The 18,070-nt window shown below is 41.3% G+C and overlaps 1 protein-coding gene across 1 annotated transcript in view; it reads left to right on the top strand.

The window, feature by feature from the left end:
* The window catches only part of MED23 (mediator complex subunit 23), a 45,207-nt gene extending 28,817 nt beyond the window's left edge, over positions 1-16,390 (top strand). The window contains exons 18-29 of the mRNA XM_035108978.2: positions 561-685; positions 2,195-2,400; positions 2,877-3,057; positions 3,885-4,055; positions 5,090-5,306; positions 7,328-7,564; positions 8,419-8,584; positions 8,938-9,010; positions 9,485-9,699; positions 10,489-10,609; positions 12,445-12,576; positions 13,596-16,390. Coding sequence (XP_034964869.1) covers positions 561-685; positions 2,195-2,400; positions 2,877-3,057; positions 3,885-4,055; positions 5,090-5,306; positions 7,328-7,564; positions 8,419-8,584; positions 8,938-9,010; positions 9,485-9,699; positions 10,489-10,609; positions 12,445-12,576; positions 13,596-13,766 — 2,015 coding nt within the window. The 3' untranslated portion in view covers positions 13,767-16,390. The remainder of the gene's footprint in view (positions 1-560; positions 686-2,194; positions 2,401-2,876; positions 3,058-3,884; positions 4,056-5,089; positions 5,307-7,327; positions 7,565-8,418; positions 8,585-8,937; positions 9,011-9,484; positions 9,700-10,488; positions 10,610-12,444; positions 12,577-13,595) is intronic.
* The last annotated feature ends 1,680 nt before the right edge of the window (positions 16,391-18,070 follow it).

Here is an 18,070-nt window from a genome sequence, read left to right as displayed (position 1 = left end):
AAAGGAAAGCACAAGATGTGAGGATTAATGCAGTACATACAGTGTGCTAATTTTTGTTTTACAAGTCTTGAATTCTTTATGCTTTCACTGCATTGTTACAATTATTGAAGGAGTGAACTGTTACCAGGCCACAGCTATTATCAGGCTCACATATTACCCCCTCTTCCATCATAGTCACAATAGGTTTAGAAGCTTTCAGATCCACTTTAAACTAATCACAGCTTGCCATGATCTCTTAACCTGGACAAACTATAGTTACGTAAAATAAGCCACCTCCAAACTATAATTTATGAAGCTGACTTGTTTTCTCTGACCCCAGCTAAGATTAACCACAGTTTAGGGTTGAAATATAATGCTAAACTCTGGTTAATCTAAAACAGAGTCTAGTCAGAATGAATAATTAAATCTGGAAAAGGAAACCCGTGGAGGTCTTGAATTGTTAAAATTACAATATCAGTAATGCATATAGCAACTGTGGGGAATAAAGATGACTATTGATCAATCCACTGTATTTGTTTTAGCTATTTAAATAAGTAATTACATTTAGATGTCTGTCTTAGATTTTTTCACAGGGTCGGATTCCATTCAGGGCACTTGGTGCAAGGATATATTGCAGACCATAATGAGCTTTACACCCCATAACTGGGCTTCACACACCTTGAGCTGTTTTCCAGCTCCACTTCAGGTAATTAAGAAAACAAAACCAATTATTCAAGTATGCCTTCACCTTTGAGCAAGTTAGGATGGAAGAACATACTGTTTCTCTTACTTTTTAAAAGTCACCTCACAGTAAATTACGTGAAGGAGGCTTCCCAACAGTGTTTTTTGTATATTTTGGAGGATGAGATTTAAAGGTTTTAAAGGGGTACAGGTTTAAAGGTTTTAACAAGAAAGCACTACCAACAAAATGTACCCATTATTAGGGATTTTTTCAAAGTAACATAACAAATTGTGTGGCAGGTAATTTCTGCTTTTAGCCTAGTCTGGTGAAATGAGTATGAACTTTGAATTGCTGTACTAAAAGGACACATTGTAGAAGGCCCATCCTTGCATCAGCTGCCTCCATCTGTATAGAGAAAGCTCTGTGTTTCTAAGAAGGCTTTAAGAAATCAGAAAGAAAACCCTAGACGCCACAGGGACCTAATACCTTTCTTGGGACCAGCTAAAGTCGTGGTGAGGAACCTCCACTCTCTGGGCCTCATTAGACCTGGTGGAGGTCCTGATTTGGCCTGCAAGGCTGTTTCCCCGGACCACACCCACCTGCCCCACATTGGACATCCTATGTGGTGTCAGGTATAGGTAGGTAAAGACATAGATGCAAAGAAACAGTCAGGACCTTAAACTGCCTTCTTCAGGGCTCCCTCTCACTAATAGGAAACCCCACTAGGATTGGCTGAACAAAGTAGTTCCCCATCTGGGACTCCCTAGTGTGGGCACTGAGAGCCATCCCTTTTGAAGTAAGTTTGCATGCCGTTTCTATTCAAGAGCTGTTCCCTTTGAAAGTGAGCCCCTTTCCAGTTGTCATCTGAGGTCATAATGACATCAGGTGAGTGACGGGTGGACGGCCTCATCCACCTATTAAAGTTGACCCACGGGTGTTGAGCAGAAAGAAAGGATTCAGCCATGTCCAGTTCCTCCATCACGAAACAGTGAGCAAGCTTCAAACTCTCCAGAAGTTGTCTTCATACTGAATAGTTCGCAAAAGGCGTTGAGGGACAGAAAAAGCTGGACCCCTGCAGTCCACACATTGTCAGAGATTGAGATGAGATGTAGGAGGCATTAGACATAACTGGATTAGTGTTTGCTAGATGCAAAATGATTACAGGATGCAAGTTTTCTGAGATAATTGTCCCACAACCCGATATTCTAAAATATTTAATCAGTTACTCAGGCCTGTCTCTGGCACAAATCCCTTGTGAGAAGGAAAGCCAGAAAAGTGGTGGTCTTTATACTGGCAATGCTGGAGATTTAGGGGGAAATCAGGGGGGGGTCAACTTGGGGGGTAGTAGGAAGTGGCTGGAGCACCAAAATTAAGTCCCATCTCCAGGTAGAAGATTTCTTCCTCCAGGTTTTTAAGATCCCGCTTCTGAATGTCTCTATTATAGAAGCAGAATGACTCACAGTAGTTTGCTTAATTTCAGATGAAATAGGAATTTTCAGATCTGACAACTGATAACAATTCACTTTATTCCAGGCATTCTTCAAACAAAACAATGTACCTCAAGAGAGCCGCTTTAACCTGAAGAAAAACGTGGAAGAGGAGTACCGAAAATGGAAGTCCATGATCAATGAGAATGACATCATCACCCACTTCTCCATGCAGGGCTCCCCACCCCTCTTCCTTTGCCTCCTCTGGAAGATGCTTCTGGAGACTGATCACATTAACCAAATTGGTTACAGGTTAGTTATTTGTGCAGAACATCCTAAGCAGAGGTACATTTCAGTTAGCACACTAGTAAAAGAAAACATAACATCTTTGCCAAAGACGGGGGTTTTCTGCAGCTGCCCAGGGTTTAATGGTTCGTCCCCTGGACTTTCATTACGTATAGTCTGCTAGGCATAGGCTGAAAGACAAAATTCATTATCAGTGCAAATCAATACAAAGTGGGCTGCTGCAGACCTATCTACTAACTCCAGAGGGAATCTATTTTAGGACAGAAGGGGCTAGAATCACCACTCTATTTTTACTGCAGGTTTTTTTATCAGTTCTGCCCTACTTCATGCATTTTGAGAGTGAATGTTCTGAAAACAGTAGCTCTCTAGTGGTTGGTTACTTGATCATGGCAGCCTTAGGTACAGTATCTATATTTAACACTACACTTTGTTAAATTAATTCTTCATCTGCCACCATTGCATTTTCCTACCTTGTTTGTTAGGGTCTTGGAAAGAATTGGAGCCAGAGCTCTGGTGGCTCATGTAAGGACATTTGCAGATTTCTTGGTCTATGAATTTTCCACATCAGCTGGAGGCCAGCAGCTCAATAAGTGTATTGAGATTCTCAATGACATGGTGTGGAAATACAACATTGTGACACTGGACCGGTTGATTTTATGTTTGGTAAGTAACGCCACAACAGTGGATACCTCTTGTATGACGACCATAAAACTAATAGTACTAAGTTGGTGAGATTCTGGGAAGCTCCTCACAATTCCTTTTTGTTTTTACCATGCTGAATGATTATGATACATCAGCACCTCACTGCTCACTCTTAACTAGGTCATTTATGAACAAGTTAAAAAGCTGATCATAGGGACAAGTTGCATTTTTTGTTAGAAAATTGGTAATTTCACATTTGAGTTCTTTAAGTATTCTCTAGTGGATGCTACCTGCACCCAGTAATTTGTTCATATTTTTACAACTGTTTCCCTCAGCTCCTCAGACACTCTGAGAAAGTACAATCAGGCACAAGGATCAACCCCACATTTTCCACAGTGACGACAGAGGCAAAGAAGATATAACTGTCTCTTTGGTTGTCTCTTTCATCCCCACTATATATCTTGCATGTGCTTTCTTTTTAGCTATTGCTGATTTTAACCATCTTCTGAATATTTTTAATTACCTGTTTTAACTATTTTTATCAATAGTTTCAATGTTTCATTTTATATTTTTGTAAACTGCTTAGAGGTTTTTAACAGTCAAACAATGCACAAATGGTGCACTTGCACTCCTTTACAACCAACCATTCCAACTTGCTCATCTTGGCTTGGAGGCGTCTAGCATTAGCATATAAACGCCTATGCACAGTGTGACACTCTCCAAACATCTCTGGCTCATGTGCTACAGATTTGACTCACAAATTTATTTATTTTCCTCCATGAGCCACAAATGTTTAATTTGTAGTATTTTGCTGTCCTCTTAGATGCTTTTTATCCTCTTCATTTCAGGCAATGCGCAGTCATGAGGGCAACGAAGCCCAAGTGTGCTACTTCATCATTCAGTTGCTCTTACTTAAACCTAATGATTTCCGAAACCGAGTAAGTGAATTTGTGAAAGACAACTCCCCAGAGCATTGGCTGCAGAATGACTGGCATACAAAACACATGTCCTATCACAAGGTACTTTCTGTTACTTGACTTAGTGGTGAAATATGTAAAGTTAGAATATTGTTTCTAACTTTACTCCTTCTTTCTCAAGGCACTTATTTATTTATTTATTACTGCAAATTGCTTGGGGTGTATGGGGTTCTAGGGGAGGGGGTAGTGCCTCTGGTGGGGGACATGTCATGCTACTTCTGGGGTAGCTTGTCCACCTTTGTTCCCCACCCTGCACTCAGCTCTCACCTGGGGCTCCTAAAAGCTGTCAACATGCGACAGCAGCCACACCCAAGGATTGGCTTCGACTGGCTGGTTAAACCGGGTGAGGGTAGTTGATGGGTCTCAAACCCTGGGTGCTTTAGGGACAAAGACGGGCTCCAGTGGATTGAACGGACGAGACTAATAGGGCCTCATGGTCAAGAAAGTGGTTTCTGCATGTGCTGTAGAGGAGAGTGAGGGGCAGATGGGGCAGTATTTCACATTTGAACTGGGAGTATAGTTTGAAAACAGGCAGGTCTTACAGGCAAAGACACATGCAAAACCATTTCCCCTGCTGGGGAATATTAGGGGAGTTGAGTATGCTAGACCAATCCTTACCACCTAGAACAGATCAGGACTTGGAAGGTGTGGTACCTTTTGTTTCCTGCATGTGTAGATACCACAGTGAACTGCCTGAGATGTGGGCTTTGAGGCTGAATCACCCTAAGACTTACCTGCATTCATCACACTGCTTCAAAAAACACTTCTTTCCCCAGTGGCAGAAATATGCCTATTCATTTTCTTAGTAGCCGCACCCCACCCCACACCTGAAATTAGAAATCTTTAAAAGTCATATGATTTGCTGCCTGTATGTGTTTCTAATTACAGAGCTCAGTTTGTGCTAGAGATTTTGCAGTGAGATATGAATGTAAAGCACCATTGCTTTTCAAGTGCACAACAGGATTGTAGCGGGGGAAATCTGCATTCAGAACATTTAGAGAATAAAATATTAGGTTTGGAATGTTACCAAAGCAAGGCTGGTCAATTTAATATTTTAAAAACTTTTCTCTCCACAGAGGTATCCTGAAAAGTTATATTTTGAAGGGTTAGCAGAGCAAGTCAACCCTCCAGTACAAATCCAGCCCCAGTACTTGCCGATATACTTTGGAAATGTGTGTCTCCGTTTCCTGCCAGTATTTGACATTGTGATTCACAGATTTCTGGAACTCCTTCCGGTGTCCAAATCACTGGAGACTTTACTCGATCATCTAGGAGGCTTATACAAATTTCACGGTAAGTTACTTTACCCCCCCCCCTTTTCGGTAAACACGTGAATTACTTTGTAAACTGAGTGGATGATAAACAATATCACCAATGAAGCGTTGTGTGTGTCTGAGTCTTGTTCCAGCTGTGCTAATTTTGCTTGTCTCACCAGCATAGTAAAGGAGTAATTGCATATGGCTTTGTCAGACTTGTGGGAGTGGGGGGAACCCCTACTCCTAGGAAGAGTATGGAAATTGCTGGCCTCTTCAAAAGTCTGTGTCAATATACATTTCAAAAATGCCAGCCGAGCTGGTATGTTAGCATCCATGTTTGGCTGAGCCAAAACTGCAGGCACGTATGTGCAGATGTCAAGCTCTGTCCCTGTTGATGTTTAGTGTTGGAGAAATTCTGCATGGTACAAAGCAGATGTGTGCATGCCGAGTCCCTCCCCCCCCCCCCCCCCCCGCGCGCGCGCAGCCCCGGCAAGCCTATTGAAGCAAAGTGGAAGCCTTTGTATGTAGTCAAACGCCATGCATGCATGAAAGCTCATGAGGTTGCAGGAAGGAGCTAATTGGGGTGGTTGTCTTTTGAAATAGCTGTGAGGAGAGAAGTATGAGACTGGATTGTTGATGTTTCCAATTACTTCAAAAGCTGAGGAGAAGCCATAAAGATTAGTAGTTCAGTAATGAGAAACAACATGACTTGTAATAGTCACCATGCTGGGTAGACCACTAATAACAGCCACACATCACTTCCCTCCCTTTTTGAGAACAAGGATTAAGAAAAAGGTATTAATCCCTCGTGGTTTAAAAATAAATCCAAATTATGTGATCAAACAGCTTAAATTTGAGATAAATGCAAAATAGATTATGTTGGCATTTGTATTTACTCTGCAAGTGAAACTGTTTGGTTTTTTTGCCTCGATTTTTTAAAAAGCATTTTACGAACTAAAGGGGCATGGAAAATGAACAGAATTTTTAAGGTTTTGACACGACCAGATTTTGCCCTTGTTGCTATATAGATTGCTTTAGGAAACCTCATACATTACCATATAAGCATTTAAACTCATGCTTAGAATCTTGCTCAAATCACTATGAAGCATCTTTTGAGACTGTTCTTTATTGTCACTGATGCATTATAGTAATCTGGAAAAGCCAGAGACTAGCAATTCTTTCCAATGTGATTAATGTATATCGATGTTTATCTAATTTAAGGCCTTTAATCCATTGTTGTCACTATAAAGTATTTGCAGAATTGTCCTCTAGGATGACCTTATTCCACGTTTTGGTCATTATTACCTGCTCTTTCCAATTCCAAACACCCAGATATTATTCCCTGGGTTCGGAGAAATATTTGCATTACCCGTGCCAATGCTGCATTCTTTAGAAAAAAATGTTTTAGCCAGAGCTGCTACTTAGAGGTGTATTAGGGTTACTACAGAGATTATCATTAAAAGAAGTGATTTATTATCCCATAAAGAGAATGAGCACACAAAATTTATTCTGACATGAGCCTAGCTTGAGATTTTCTCTGATTTTTCACAAAATCCAGGGTTAATGTGCTGAATTATTATGAGAACTTTAATCAAAGAGGCAACAGGTACTACTACTCATTTGAACTTCTGTCTCTGATTCTTAAAACTACAAGCATGGCTATGTGTACATACAGCAATTCAGCGACAGTGCAAAAAAAAGGCATTCTATGATGCTGGCTGCACAATTTAGCTTCGTACAAATCTCAGCTTCTATTATTATGAAAACTGCAAGCTAGTCCTTGCGGTTGTATACATATTCTTGAAAGTGTGTGGGGGAAACAAGTTGAAATCTTTGAAGCTCCTGCAGTGAGCGAAGTAAAGTATACAAGATAGCAAAAATTGCAGGCTAAATTTCCCCCAAACAGAGATGATCAGATTGCATTATTTATATTTGGTACAAATCCCAGACTTATTAGAACAGAACTTGGATTGCCTGAATGAAGGTTTACTTTTATAACATGGATTAAACACAGACTTGGCAGTAAGTTTGTAAACACATCTATTCTCCTCTTGGCAGATCGTCCAGTGACCTACCTGTACAACACTCTTCACTACTATGAGGGGCACCTCCGGGAGAGGATGAACCTCAAACGAAAGCTCGTCCATGCCATCATCGGCTCCCTTAAAGACAATCGGCCACAAGGGTGGTGCTTAAGTGATACTTACCTCAAATGTGGTATGAATGCACGAGAAGATAACCTGTGGATTCCTGAAGATATTTATTATTGCAAATTGATTGCGAGACTGGTTGATAATATCCTTTTTAAAAAAAGGAGGGAGTGAAATATCAGGCTGCATCCAAATAACTATTCTCATTATAATGAATTGGTATATGTCTATTTTCTAGTGCTTCAGCCGCCCACAGATTCTTATCAAATTACTACTGCAAAATAAGTAGAACGTGCATGTTTTTAACTCTCTTCATGTGTTAAATATGTGTGGCTAACATCCCAGGCATTGGTAGGTTCACCTAGAGGTAAACCCCACTGAGTTGAGCCAGACTGGTTTCTTTCTATTTATTTTCCTTTGCTCAATTGACAATTTTAATATTTCTTGTTTTCTTTACAACCAAGCAGTATATAATTTTTATTAAATAAATAAATAAGCATGCTTGGAATTGCAGCCTAAGTAAAATTTATAAATCCAAAAGATCACAGGACCAGTCATTTTCTTAACAAACCTTTAGTTCCTTGAAGTGGGGAAATCGGCTCAGAATTTCTAATACACTGCATTGCATTTGGTGGGAAACACAAAGTGTATAACACATCAAACTCTGTAACTGTGATGCTCCTGATAGGATGCTAACTTCTTGTTCTAATGCAGGGATTAGCAAACTTTTTCAGCAGGGGGCCTGTCCACTGTCCCTCAGACCTTTGGGGGGGGGACGACGACTATATTTTATTGGGGGGGGGGACTGAATGAATTCCTATGCTCCACAAATAACCCAGAGATGCATTTTAAATACATTCTACTCATGTAAAAACACACTGATTCCTGGACCGTCCGCAGGCTGAATTTAGAAGGCGATTGGGCCTTAGTTTGCCTACCCATGTTCTAATGGCTGCTTCCTAGTTTCTATAACAGTTTCTTTACCTTAATTGCTGTCACCGATGGCTGGCAAATCATCTAGCCCATTCCCAAACTGTGACTGGAGGTTCAATGAATTTCCCAACCCAGCTGCCCACGCTCTCCATGTTACCTGTGTCGAACTCATGGCATTGACTGTACCAGGAAAGGATGTGGGCAATGCCCTCCTCAATGTTGTGCTGAAAAGGTATGTGAAACTTTCTGAAAGGTGGGGGTGGGGGACACTGTTGTGAAGTTAGGGACCTGATAACATCTTGCAAAATGTTGTCTAATATCTGTCAAATGGAAAGATTCCCAGGAACCAAATCACAGAATTGTAGAACTGGCAGGAATGCTGAGAATTGTCTAGTCCAACCCCTCCTGCAATGCAGGAATATGCAGCTGTCCCATATGGGGATCGGGCCTGCAACCTTGGCATTATCAGCATCACGCCCTAACCAACTGAGCTAACCATATTTAGCCGATTTTAATGTATCAATTTCTTTGCCAAATTATTAAATGAAAGAATCATGTGTCTCTCTCCCCCTTTGTTTCTTATAGTCAGCCTTTAGTGCCCAGAGACAATATCACAGCTTGGATGAACGCCATTGGACTCATTATCACTGCGTTACCTGTAAGTCATCTTGCATTTTGAATTCTGATTTAAGTGACGAGAGAGCATGCTAAACCATCGACCCCTGTACAAGAAATATAATGCGAAGTTAGGGTAGCGTTCATTTTTCTTAGTTTTGAATGTACTGTAAGGTCAACGGAATTTGGATGTGAAGAATCAAAGACAGAGTATGGTGCATCTGAAGCAATTCAGAAAAGTTGACACCTTGAGCCGTGTAGAAATTGTTTAGGGTGGCTATTTTAAGAACTCTTAAATGTTTGTTATTAAAACTCAGTTTCCTGCAGCAGTAACTAAGTTGCCTTTTGTGCAAACATGGTTCTCCACACACGGGCTTGTGGTTTTTACATTCCCATGCTACAACAATGTGGTGTAGGGTGGAGCCAGAAGAGAGTGGCAATCACGTTGCTCCTACAACATTAGAATTGGGCCACAATGTCCTGATGATCTGAAGTTGCTTTGGCTCTCTTTCCCCAGGAGCCCTACTGGATTGTCCTTCACGAGAGGATTGTGAGTGTTATCAACAGTCCTAGCTTGACTTCGGAGACCGAATGGGTTGGTTACCCATTCCAGCTGTTTGACTTCACAGCTTGCCACCAGTCTTACTCCGAGATGTGCTGTAGCTACACTCTGGCATTGGCACATGCAGTCTGGCACCATTCAAGCATTGGCCAACTTTCCCTCATTCCAAAGTAGGTGTCATGGATTGGCTGGATGAAGAGGAATGGTGGGAGGCACCAGCTGGGGAAACCCCAGAGGAGGAAGGCTCAGAGCCAGAGGATTGGTGGTGGGACACAGAGGAGCAGTTGGAGGGAGTGGATTGGAGGGGGGTAGGTTTCAGGTGCTGAAGGGACAACAGGGTTTAGTGAGCAGGAAGACAGGAAGCAGCTCAGACTCTGAGGCTAGAGCAGGAGGGGGTGTCAAGGGACTGTTGAACACAGTCTCCCTCTTCTGCTGCAACAAGCTCCCCTCTCACCTGGTGTCCAAGAACTTGCAAAGTAATGAGAAGAGCAGAACAGAGGTGTCCAGACACAGTTTGAGACTGCTTGGGAAACACCTGAGAGAGGAGGAGCCTTAGAGATGGTGGAAGGCAGTAGAAGCAAGACCTACTGGGGAGTGTTGCTGAGAACATGTTCAGTTCCTTGAATAAAGAGTTAACTTCACTGACAACAAAGATATGCTTCCTTTATTGCTGACCTGACTCCCGCCATGACAGGCATACTCTATATAATATCTGAATATTATTTTCAGCCAAATAAAAATGTGCTGCTTGTATATAAAGTGCACATATAGCCATAGGACATAGCTGATAGGTAAATATCTTCTGTTAAGTGTGTGTCAGAATATCTGAGTGTATGAATCTTATTATTAGCAGCACTTGCCTCTTAACAAAATTTGGTAAATTTCAGGGTATAAAATAGTGCTTTTATTAGTTTTGTTTTATATTTTTCTAACTTAATATAACTTCTAAAATATTACAGGTTTCTCACTGAAGTATTGATACCAGTAGTAAAGACTGAATTTCAGTTACTCTACGTGTATCACCTGGTTGGTCCATTCCTACAGCGGTTCCAGCAGGAGAGGACAAGATGCATGCTAGAGGTATGTGAGATCAAGAGAAATTGCTGCAGTGTTCATCAGAACCGTAGGACAGCAAGCTTTTGGACTTTGCTAAATACTGCCTTTTCTGGTGAGGCTTTCCATGCAAACGTTAACCTTGCTCTCCTATCCTTCCAACAAAATTAGTTCAACGAAGAGATAGTTTGTATATCTTTCGTTGTGTTCATCCCTCCATCCTCTTTGGAGGACTTCCAATATAACATCTTGCAGTGAAGCAATTTAGTTGGAGGTTTAATATATCCCTGCCATAGTCATAGGTGCAAGAGAATATATATCACATAATTATGTAATTTCAGGATATCTTACAAAATCTTTTGGGTATTTTCCTTTTCTTTACTGCCCATTTGCCTTTGTCAGTTTGTTGGGAGAAACACAGCCCAGTTCTCGTGAAATCACCACAGGCACAGCCTCAAATTATATGGACTTTGCATTCAGTCACAGTAGAAAGCAAATTACAGTATTCAGCAAGCTTGTCTCTTCAAGCACAACAAAGGAGTTTTAAAATAAACTCTCCAAGACATTTTCAGTGTCCTAAAATTAATTATGCTTATGCCATAAGTAGCTAAACAAAGCTGACTTCAAGCTCTGTCTTTGAAGACAGGAAGGAACATCTGTGCCTTTTAAACTCTGCTTTCTGTAGTAAGCCAGGCAGAGCAAGAGATATGAAAAGTGCATAATTAGCTTATTCTCGATTTTTCCTGTCATCTTTGAAGAATAAAAATTCCCGAGTTCTTCTAGAAATGAGGGTTACTGCTATGGCGCCACCAATTTTCATTTGCCGGCTCTGAAACCCCCATATGGCTATGGATTGATGAGTTCATCTTAAACAAAAGATGCCCCAAATTTAGATAAAGACTAATTTTTAAAAAATGTCCACCAGAAATGTCCTTGTGCTTCTGTGGTAGACCACAAAACACCAGTGTATCTGGCAAACACATTTCCACTAAACTATATACAGTTGTCTATCCCATTATCTCTCATAATCAAAGCTCAGTCCGATTGCAGAATGCTTCAGTAGTATATCTGTATGCAAGATTCAGGTCACTATTTTAAATTGAAATAATGTGATCTGTTATTTTTAATAACCTTTTACAAGATCTGCAGTGGTTCTCAAAGAGTGTAACACTCCACTGTGGTGGGAAGATTCAAGGACAATCATTATATTTTGGGAATGATTCATGTTTTTGGATGCCCCATGATCATATTATAAAGTGGAGATGTGGGTGGCGCTGTGGTCTAACCACTGAGCCTCTTGGGCTTGCCATGACAGGGTTGAGCTCCTGTTGCTTTGTCCCAGCTTCTGCCAACCTAGCAGTTCGAAAGCACGCCAGTACAAGTAGATAAATAGGTACTGCTGCGGCAGGAAGGTAAATAGTGTTTCCATGCGCTCTGGTTTCTGTCACAGTGTTCCATTGCGCCAGAAGCAGTTTAGTCATGCTGGCCACATGACCCGGAAAGCTGTCTGCGGACAAATGCTGGCTCCCTTGGCCTGAAAGCAAAATGAGCGCCGAACCCCATAGTCGCCTTTGATTGAACTTAACCATCCAGGCGTCCTTTACCTTACATTTACCATTATAAAGTAGTCGTGTTATAAATCTAGCACTGCTAGTTGTTTCCTTTTTGTTTTCCAATGAATTTTTTATCCATGAAAATTTTTAGCCTTGTTGCGAGCAAGTTTTTATTCTGAAAGCTTGATCCAGAGAAAAATGTTTGAGAACCACTGAACCATAGGCTTCTGCCCCTGCTTGCCGTGCTCACCAACCTCAGCTCACTAATACCATGCATATTCAGTACAGTTTTTGTTTGTGTTTCAATAGATTGGAGTAGCTTTTTATGAAATGCTTCTGGAGGTGGACCAATGCAACACACATCTCAACTACATGGATCCGATATGTGATTTCCTGTATCATGTGAAGTACATGTTTACTGGAGACAGTGTAAAAGACCAAGTAAGTGATGGGAAACCGGAAGTTCCTCTTTTGTATTTTTTGCCAAGTCTCTCTTCCTTTGCTTTCTTTGTTTTCTCTTTCTCTTTCCTTTATTTCTATTGCCCCTCTTTTCTTCCTCTGTTTTTCTTTTTAAAAATCTTTTGTAGCCGTGATATCACTGTATTATGGGAAAATGTCAGTTAAGATATCTTACATACTTATAATTCTGTTTTCTGTTTTAAATTTTGAAGTGAGTCAAGGAAAATAGCATACAAACTGTTTAAAACCAATGAAGAATCTTGAGTCCTCTTTGTCAGATGCAAGAACATGGGGGTAGTTAGAATTATAAACAGAAATGAAATGCAGAACAGTAGAGATGGTGTTAATTATGTTATTAACGATGGCCATTCACCAAAAAAAGTTTTTTTGCAATAGACATCCTGCCATTAGTGAGCCAATTAAAACCTGTATATAAAAGAAATCGGTTATCATGATTCAATTAACAATTGTTCTTCTGCAAGCATTGTGAAGCTAAATGAAGACCTTTAATTTTTTATTTTAGACTTTAAACCAGCAGGCCACATTTGACAGGTGGGCAGTGCTGACCACCTGTCAGTCACCTGATGTTACACAAACATCAGGTAATGGGGTGCTTTGAAGTCTGCATGAACATCAGGATTTCAACACAATCCAGAGCGCTTTTGGAAGTGGCAAAGAACAGCTGATCAGCAGGGCTTCAAAGCAGTGCACAGGGCTTTTTGTAGGCACCTTCAAGGATATTCTGACTGTGAAGCTTCCCATGGTAAACTCCTTAGTGAGGTCAAACCCACAGAGCTGATAGAAGCCGATTTTAATCTCTGCTTTCTACTGGGATTGGTTACATTCTGCATTCACCATGGCCCAGCCAATCTCCACTGGCTTGCTTTACCGCAAGTTAGCTGATTCCTGGTGAGATAGCAAGGCATATATATCTATATATAAAGGAACCATCCCTTTATTGCTTTATAACCATTTTTATTTTCCTTTGGCTTTCATTAAAGGTTGAAAAGATTATTTGTAACCTGAGGCCTGCTTTGAAGCTTCGCCTGCGCTTCATACATATCAGCAAGATGGAGTCGGCAACTGTTCCTCAGCAACCCATAAGCAATGTGTCTCCAGCACCTCAGCCTAGCCAGGTCCCCGTGAATGTGGCCTTGCCAGTGACACAGTAGAGGGAGGCACTAAACTACTGTCTCTGCCAAGGACATCCAACATGGGCCCAGATGAAGCAGCACCCAGCATGAATTTCATTTGAGAAGAGCTGGGTGCAGGAAAGTTCCCATTACATCCTTCCTTTTAATGCATCCGAGGACCTACATATTCTATATATGCTGCTGCTGCCCTTTTCCAAATCAAAGGAACTCCTTCGGTTCAGCAAACAATGTGGCTCTACAAGTACCCAGCTGCTTTAAACAACAACTCTGCCCATTGTTGGCCTTGTTTTCTTTACTCGCGTCTCATTTTTCTTGCCAGTGGTTAACTTCTGTTTTTGGTAGCATAGATATGTTTACATTGGCAACAGTTAACATTTTGTGCTTTTTCCAGCTTTGGAAAATGATGGCGCTTGGGTGAACATAAAGGGTGAACATTTAAGGAAGAATAAGCTAAGCTTACGCCGCTGAGATCCTTTTGGCTTGAAGCCAAGTCTATTAAACCTACTAGCTGGATTTTCTATGAAAACTAGTTGGAAGTATTGGTGCAAAAGGCAGACACAAACAACTTCTGACCATGGTGCCAGAATTTGCTGGTGCTGTCTTACTTTGCCAGCAGTCCTGCTGCAGTCAGGCTTAAAACACTGTCTATCCAAATCACGAATGAGCAGGCCTCCAAGATTACAACCAATATATTTATGTGAAGTGGTGGTGGTTTTAATCAGCCACCTGTGTTTTGAATTTGTGTAATAACTACATTTTATTTTGGACTTGTACTATACTACTTTTGTTCAAGTTTTATTTTTGCGTAGGGAGGTTGGTGGGGTAGAAAGATTTTTAACCAGATAATGTTTCAACTGCTCGGGAAGATGTTAAGATTTGTAAAATACTGCTCTTATTTCATAACAGTGAAAAAAGTGTTTAATAAAAATAGTTTTTATAACTACTGACCTATTTTTGCTTGTACTAATTTTACACTGTAGCTTCACCAGTGCTGTAAGACTGGGAATTGGAAGGTTGTCCCTGTTTCTAAACTTTAAGCTCCCTGTGGAAAATAACGCGTGTTCCTTGTTTCAGAACAGTAAAGTTACTTCTTTAATTGGACATTGGAACAAAAGGGGAAAGTGACGGGTGAGTTTAAACCTGCTCACAAATATTTCCACCCAGATTGGGGTTCAGGTGAGCAGCTGGGAGGATTTAGGATCCACTAGATCACATCTGCTTCCCGGAACATTCCCTGTTTGGCTCTTTCATCATTGAAACTCTGGCCCCAGTTGGGCCAGGGTGTTGAACGAACAAAACTGCAAAAAAAAATCCCTTTGGGGGCTCTGAGTCCTTGTCTGATCCTGTGCTGTGGTCCCCCGCTGTGAAAACATTACAGCAAAGCCAGCTCTGACTCTTCAATTTGTTCCAAACAGTTCTGATATATATGCAGTTAAGGCTATTACCAATAAGCACCGAGCTGATAAATAAATAGGATTTTCTTTTGCTGTTAAACTTCTTAGACTTCCAGCTGCTGCAGAAATTTGGCAATTGGGCTGCTGCAGGAAGGGGTCACTCGGTACACTTCCCTTTGAAGTCTATCGTAGGCTGACATTTAGGTGGTAAAACTTCAAAAGCAAAACTAGTTCTTTTCTAGGCAGAAGCCATGCTTTCACACTGCTTTACTGGCTTAATATCTAATTTAAAAGCCAAAAATTACTGCATCGTTTTTTCAGCCCCTCTAACTCTGAAGCACAAGAGGCAAGGGATATCTAAGAGGCAGATTATTGAGGAATTTCTCCCAATAAGCCCTTTTCCTGCAATAGCCGGATCCTCCTGTCCTTTCTAACAGTTGTATGACACCTCCAGACTGACTGCCATTTTTTTGTGGGAATGGAATGCAAGCACATACTGGAACTTTAGGTTTGCACAGTTAAAGGGGCTTGTCGGGCTAATGCAAGAAATTGTTTTGAGTTTGGGGAGGGGGATCAGACTTTTTGCAGTTAGGAAAGTGATTGGTAAATATCTGAAATGTCAGATGGAACAAAACATTAACATGCAGACGTGTAAACACACTGTAAGCAAATCAGGATGTATGTTGGACGAATGCCCATTGTTACCATCTTGCAAGGAAATCAGAATGAATGCTCAATAAAGAACGGCTATAATCGTTGCAAGCCTAATTGGCTTGCAAAAAACAACTTTAGTTTTTTGCAAGCCAATTAGGATGAATGCACGATAAACGGGTCATTCAGAAGGATTCATTCTGAAGACAAAGGTTGGCATTGTATATAATCTAAAACTACAACAACTGTTGCCAAAATGCAATTTGAAGTCATTTTCAAGACTGCAAAGGTATCATTTCCAGTCTCATCCTAAAGTAGCGCTGAGGAAACTAGGTCCTACAGAGCGTCCTGGAATATAAACTCCCATCATTCCTGACCACTGGCCAGGGCTATTGGGAGTTGTAGCCCCACAATAACTAGGAAGGCCACAGGCTCCCCAACCCTGTTCTTAAGTGTTTGGGGGACCACAGGCATTATTTGCTGATTTAGCTAATCCGACCTGCGCTCTGTTTCTTTTGGGCTCCAGCCATGCCCATTATTCCTTACAGGCAACAATGGGTTAGATCCAAACTTGTGCCTACTGGACTACCAGTCTAGTTGGAGAAAGCAGCCAGGGGGTGGCACACTGTATTACATATTCATATAGGTTTTTAATTATATTTTTATTGCTGCTTTTATTTCTTATACTATGTTGCAGTTTGAATTATACAATAAAGTCCATACGTAATGAATAAAAGAAGCAGTAAAATACCAATGCAAACCATACAGCATCTAGCACAACACAATGCAATTGCTACAAGAGGCAGAAAAATGATTAAGTGGCCCACTGAGACCCTCAGCAATTGTTAAGTACTTGTGGGGGTGGGGGTGGGGGTGGCAAGCCACTTCTCTAGTGTGCGCATTGGCATGCATTCAGAGGCACTTCTGCAGGGAAGTTTTACTGCAGACTCAGTGGTGCTTATGCATGCATCTATGTGCTTTGCAGCATCCATGCAATGTTGTCTTTGTCAAAAAGACTCCCATATTTTCCCTTTTCCTCCAGATTTAACATTTCCACAGAAAATCTGATCAGCAAACACACACAAACACCCCAAAAAACCCACCCCACTCCATGGAAAACAGTAAATCCAGATTAGGTTTTTTTTGGGGGGGGGGTCTGAATTGGCATTTTTCTGAGGTTAATATTATGTGGGCACTGAGATAAACTTGCAGGCATGAGCAGCACCAAGTCCAAAATAAATTGTTGTGCTGAAGCACCACAACTCTATGCCACAGGGCTAGGAAATAATACTTCTGCAGTAGAAATCCCCCCCCTTTTTTTTTTACAGTCCGTCATAGCCATTGCAGGTTATCAGGTTTCCCTATCAATCTTCACCTAGGCTGTCATGGTTCCTCAAGCTTTCAGTTGATAAAATTTATCACATCAACAGGCTCTGAAACGTCTGAACGTGCCCTGCAGTAGCCTATAAATTGAAGTACTCTGGTGTAATTACACCATGGTGTCTCATTAAAATGCAAATGGATAATATTTCTCGGAAGAATATTAGTGGTGCATGCTGTGAGTCTGTTAACATTAATGGGATACTCAGCAATTTATAGTCAGATTCTTTTTAAAAGAAAATTGCTCTAGACTAGTGTGGGTGGGAGACATCTTTTCCCTTAGACATACACATACCCCTATGCTAAGGGTGGGGGACCTCTGGCTTGCAGCCCAAACTTGGCCAATGAGGCCATTATCCCCAAACCAGGACCACATCAGCTGATAGGCAGAACAGGGGTTAATTCAACATTAAGCCAAAGCAGCAGAATTTCATCCCCATTCATCGGCTGAGCTTGAAGCCCTGTGCAAAAGCAACCTTTGAAGCAGCTTGTGCACAAGAGGTTTCTGCAAAAAGCTTTAAGAGAGCCCTTGTGCCCATGTTTGAGACTCTGGGGGCTCAAACAGGACCATGGGGGCTGTCTTAAAGCCTTTGGCAGGTCCCCCAGACTTAAAAGGAAAATGCAGGAAGACTGAGGAAAGGCTTTGTGAGTCTCCTCCCACTTTTAAGCATCAGATATCGGATTGCAAAAGATTTTGACAGGTGGGCGAACATGCTTCTCAAGTGCAGACAATGAGTTTATAGTCAGTGCTTGGAAAGTGCTGTGTAACTGGTGGTGCCTGCAAACCTCTTTCATTTGCCCCCAAGCCCTGCCTTTACCAGCCCCACACCTGATGTCATATATGTCAGGTGTAGGAGTGGTGGGCGTGGCTTGAGTGAAACAGCCTAGCGGGCCAAA

The sequence above is a fragment of the Zootoca vivipara genome, chromosome 3 (genome assembly GCF_963506605.1).
Source record: "Zootoca vivipara chromosome 3, rZooViv1.1, whole genome shotgun sequence".
In the NCBI taxonomy this organism is placed as follows: Eukaryota; Metazoa; Chordata; class Lepidosauria; order Squamata; family Lacertidae; genus Zootoca; species Zootoca vivipara.
This window is presented reverse-complemented; position numbering and strand designations above follow the sequence as displayed.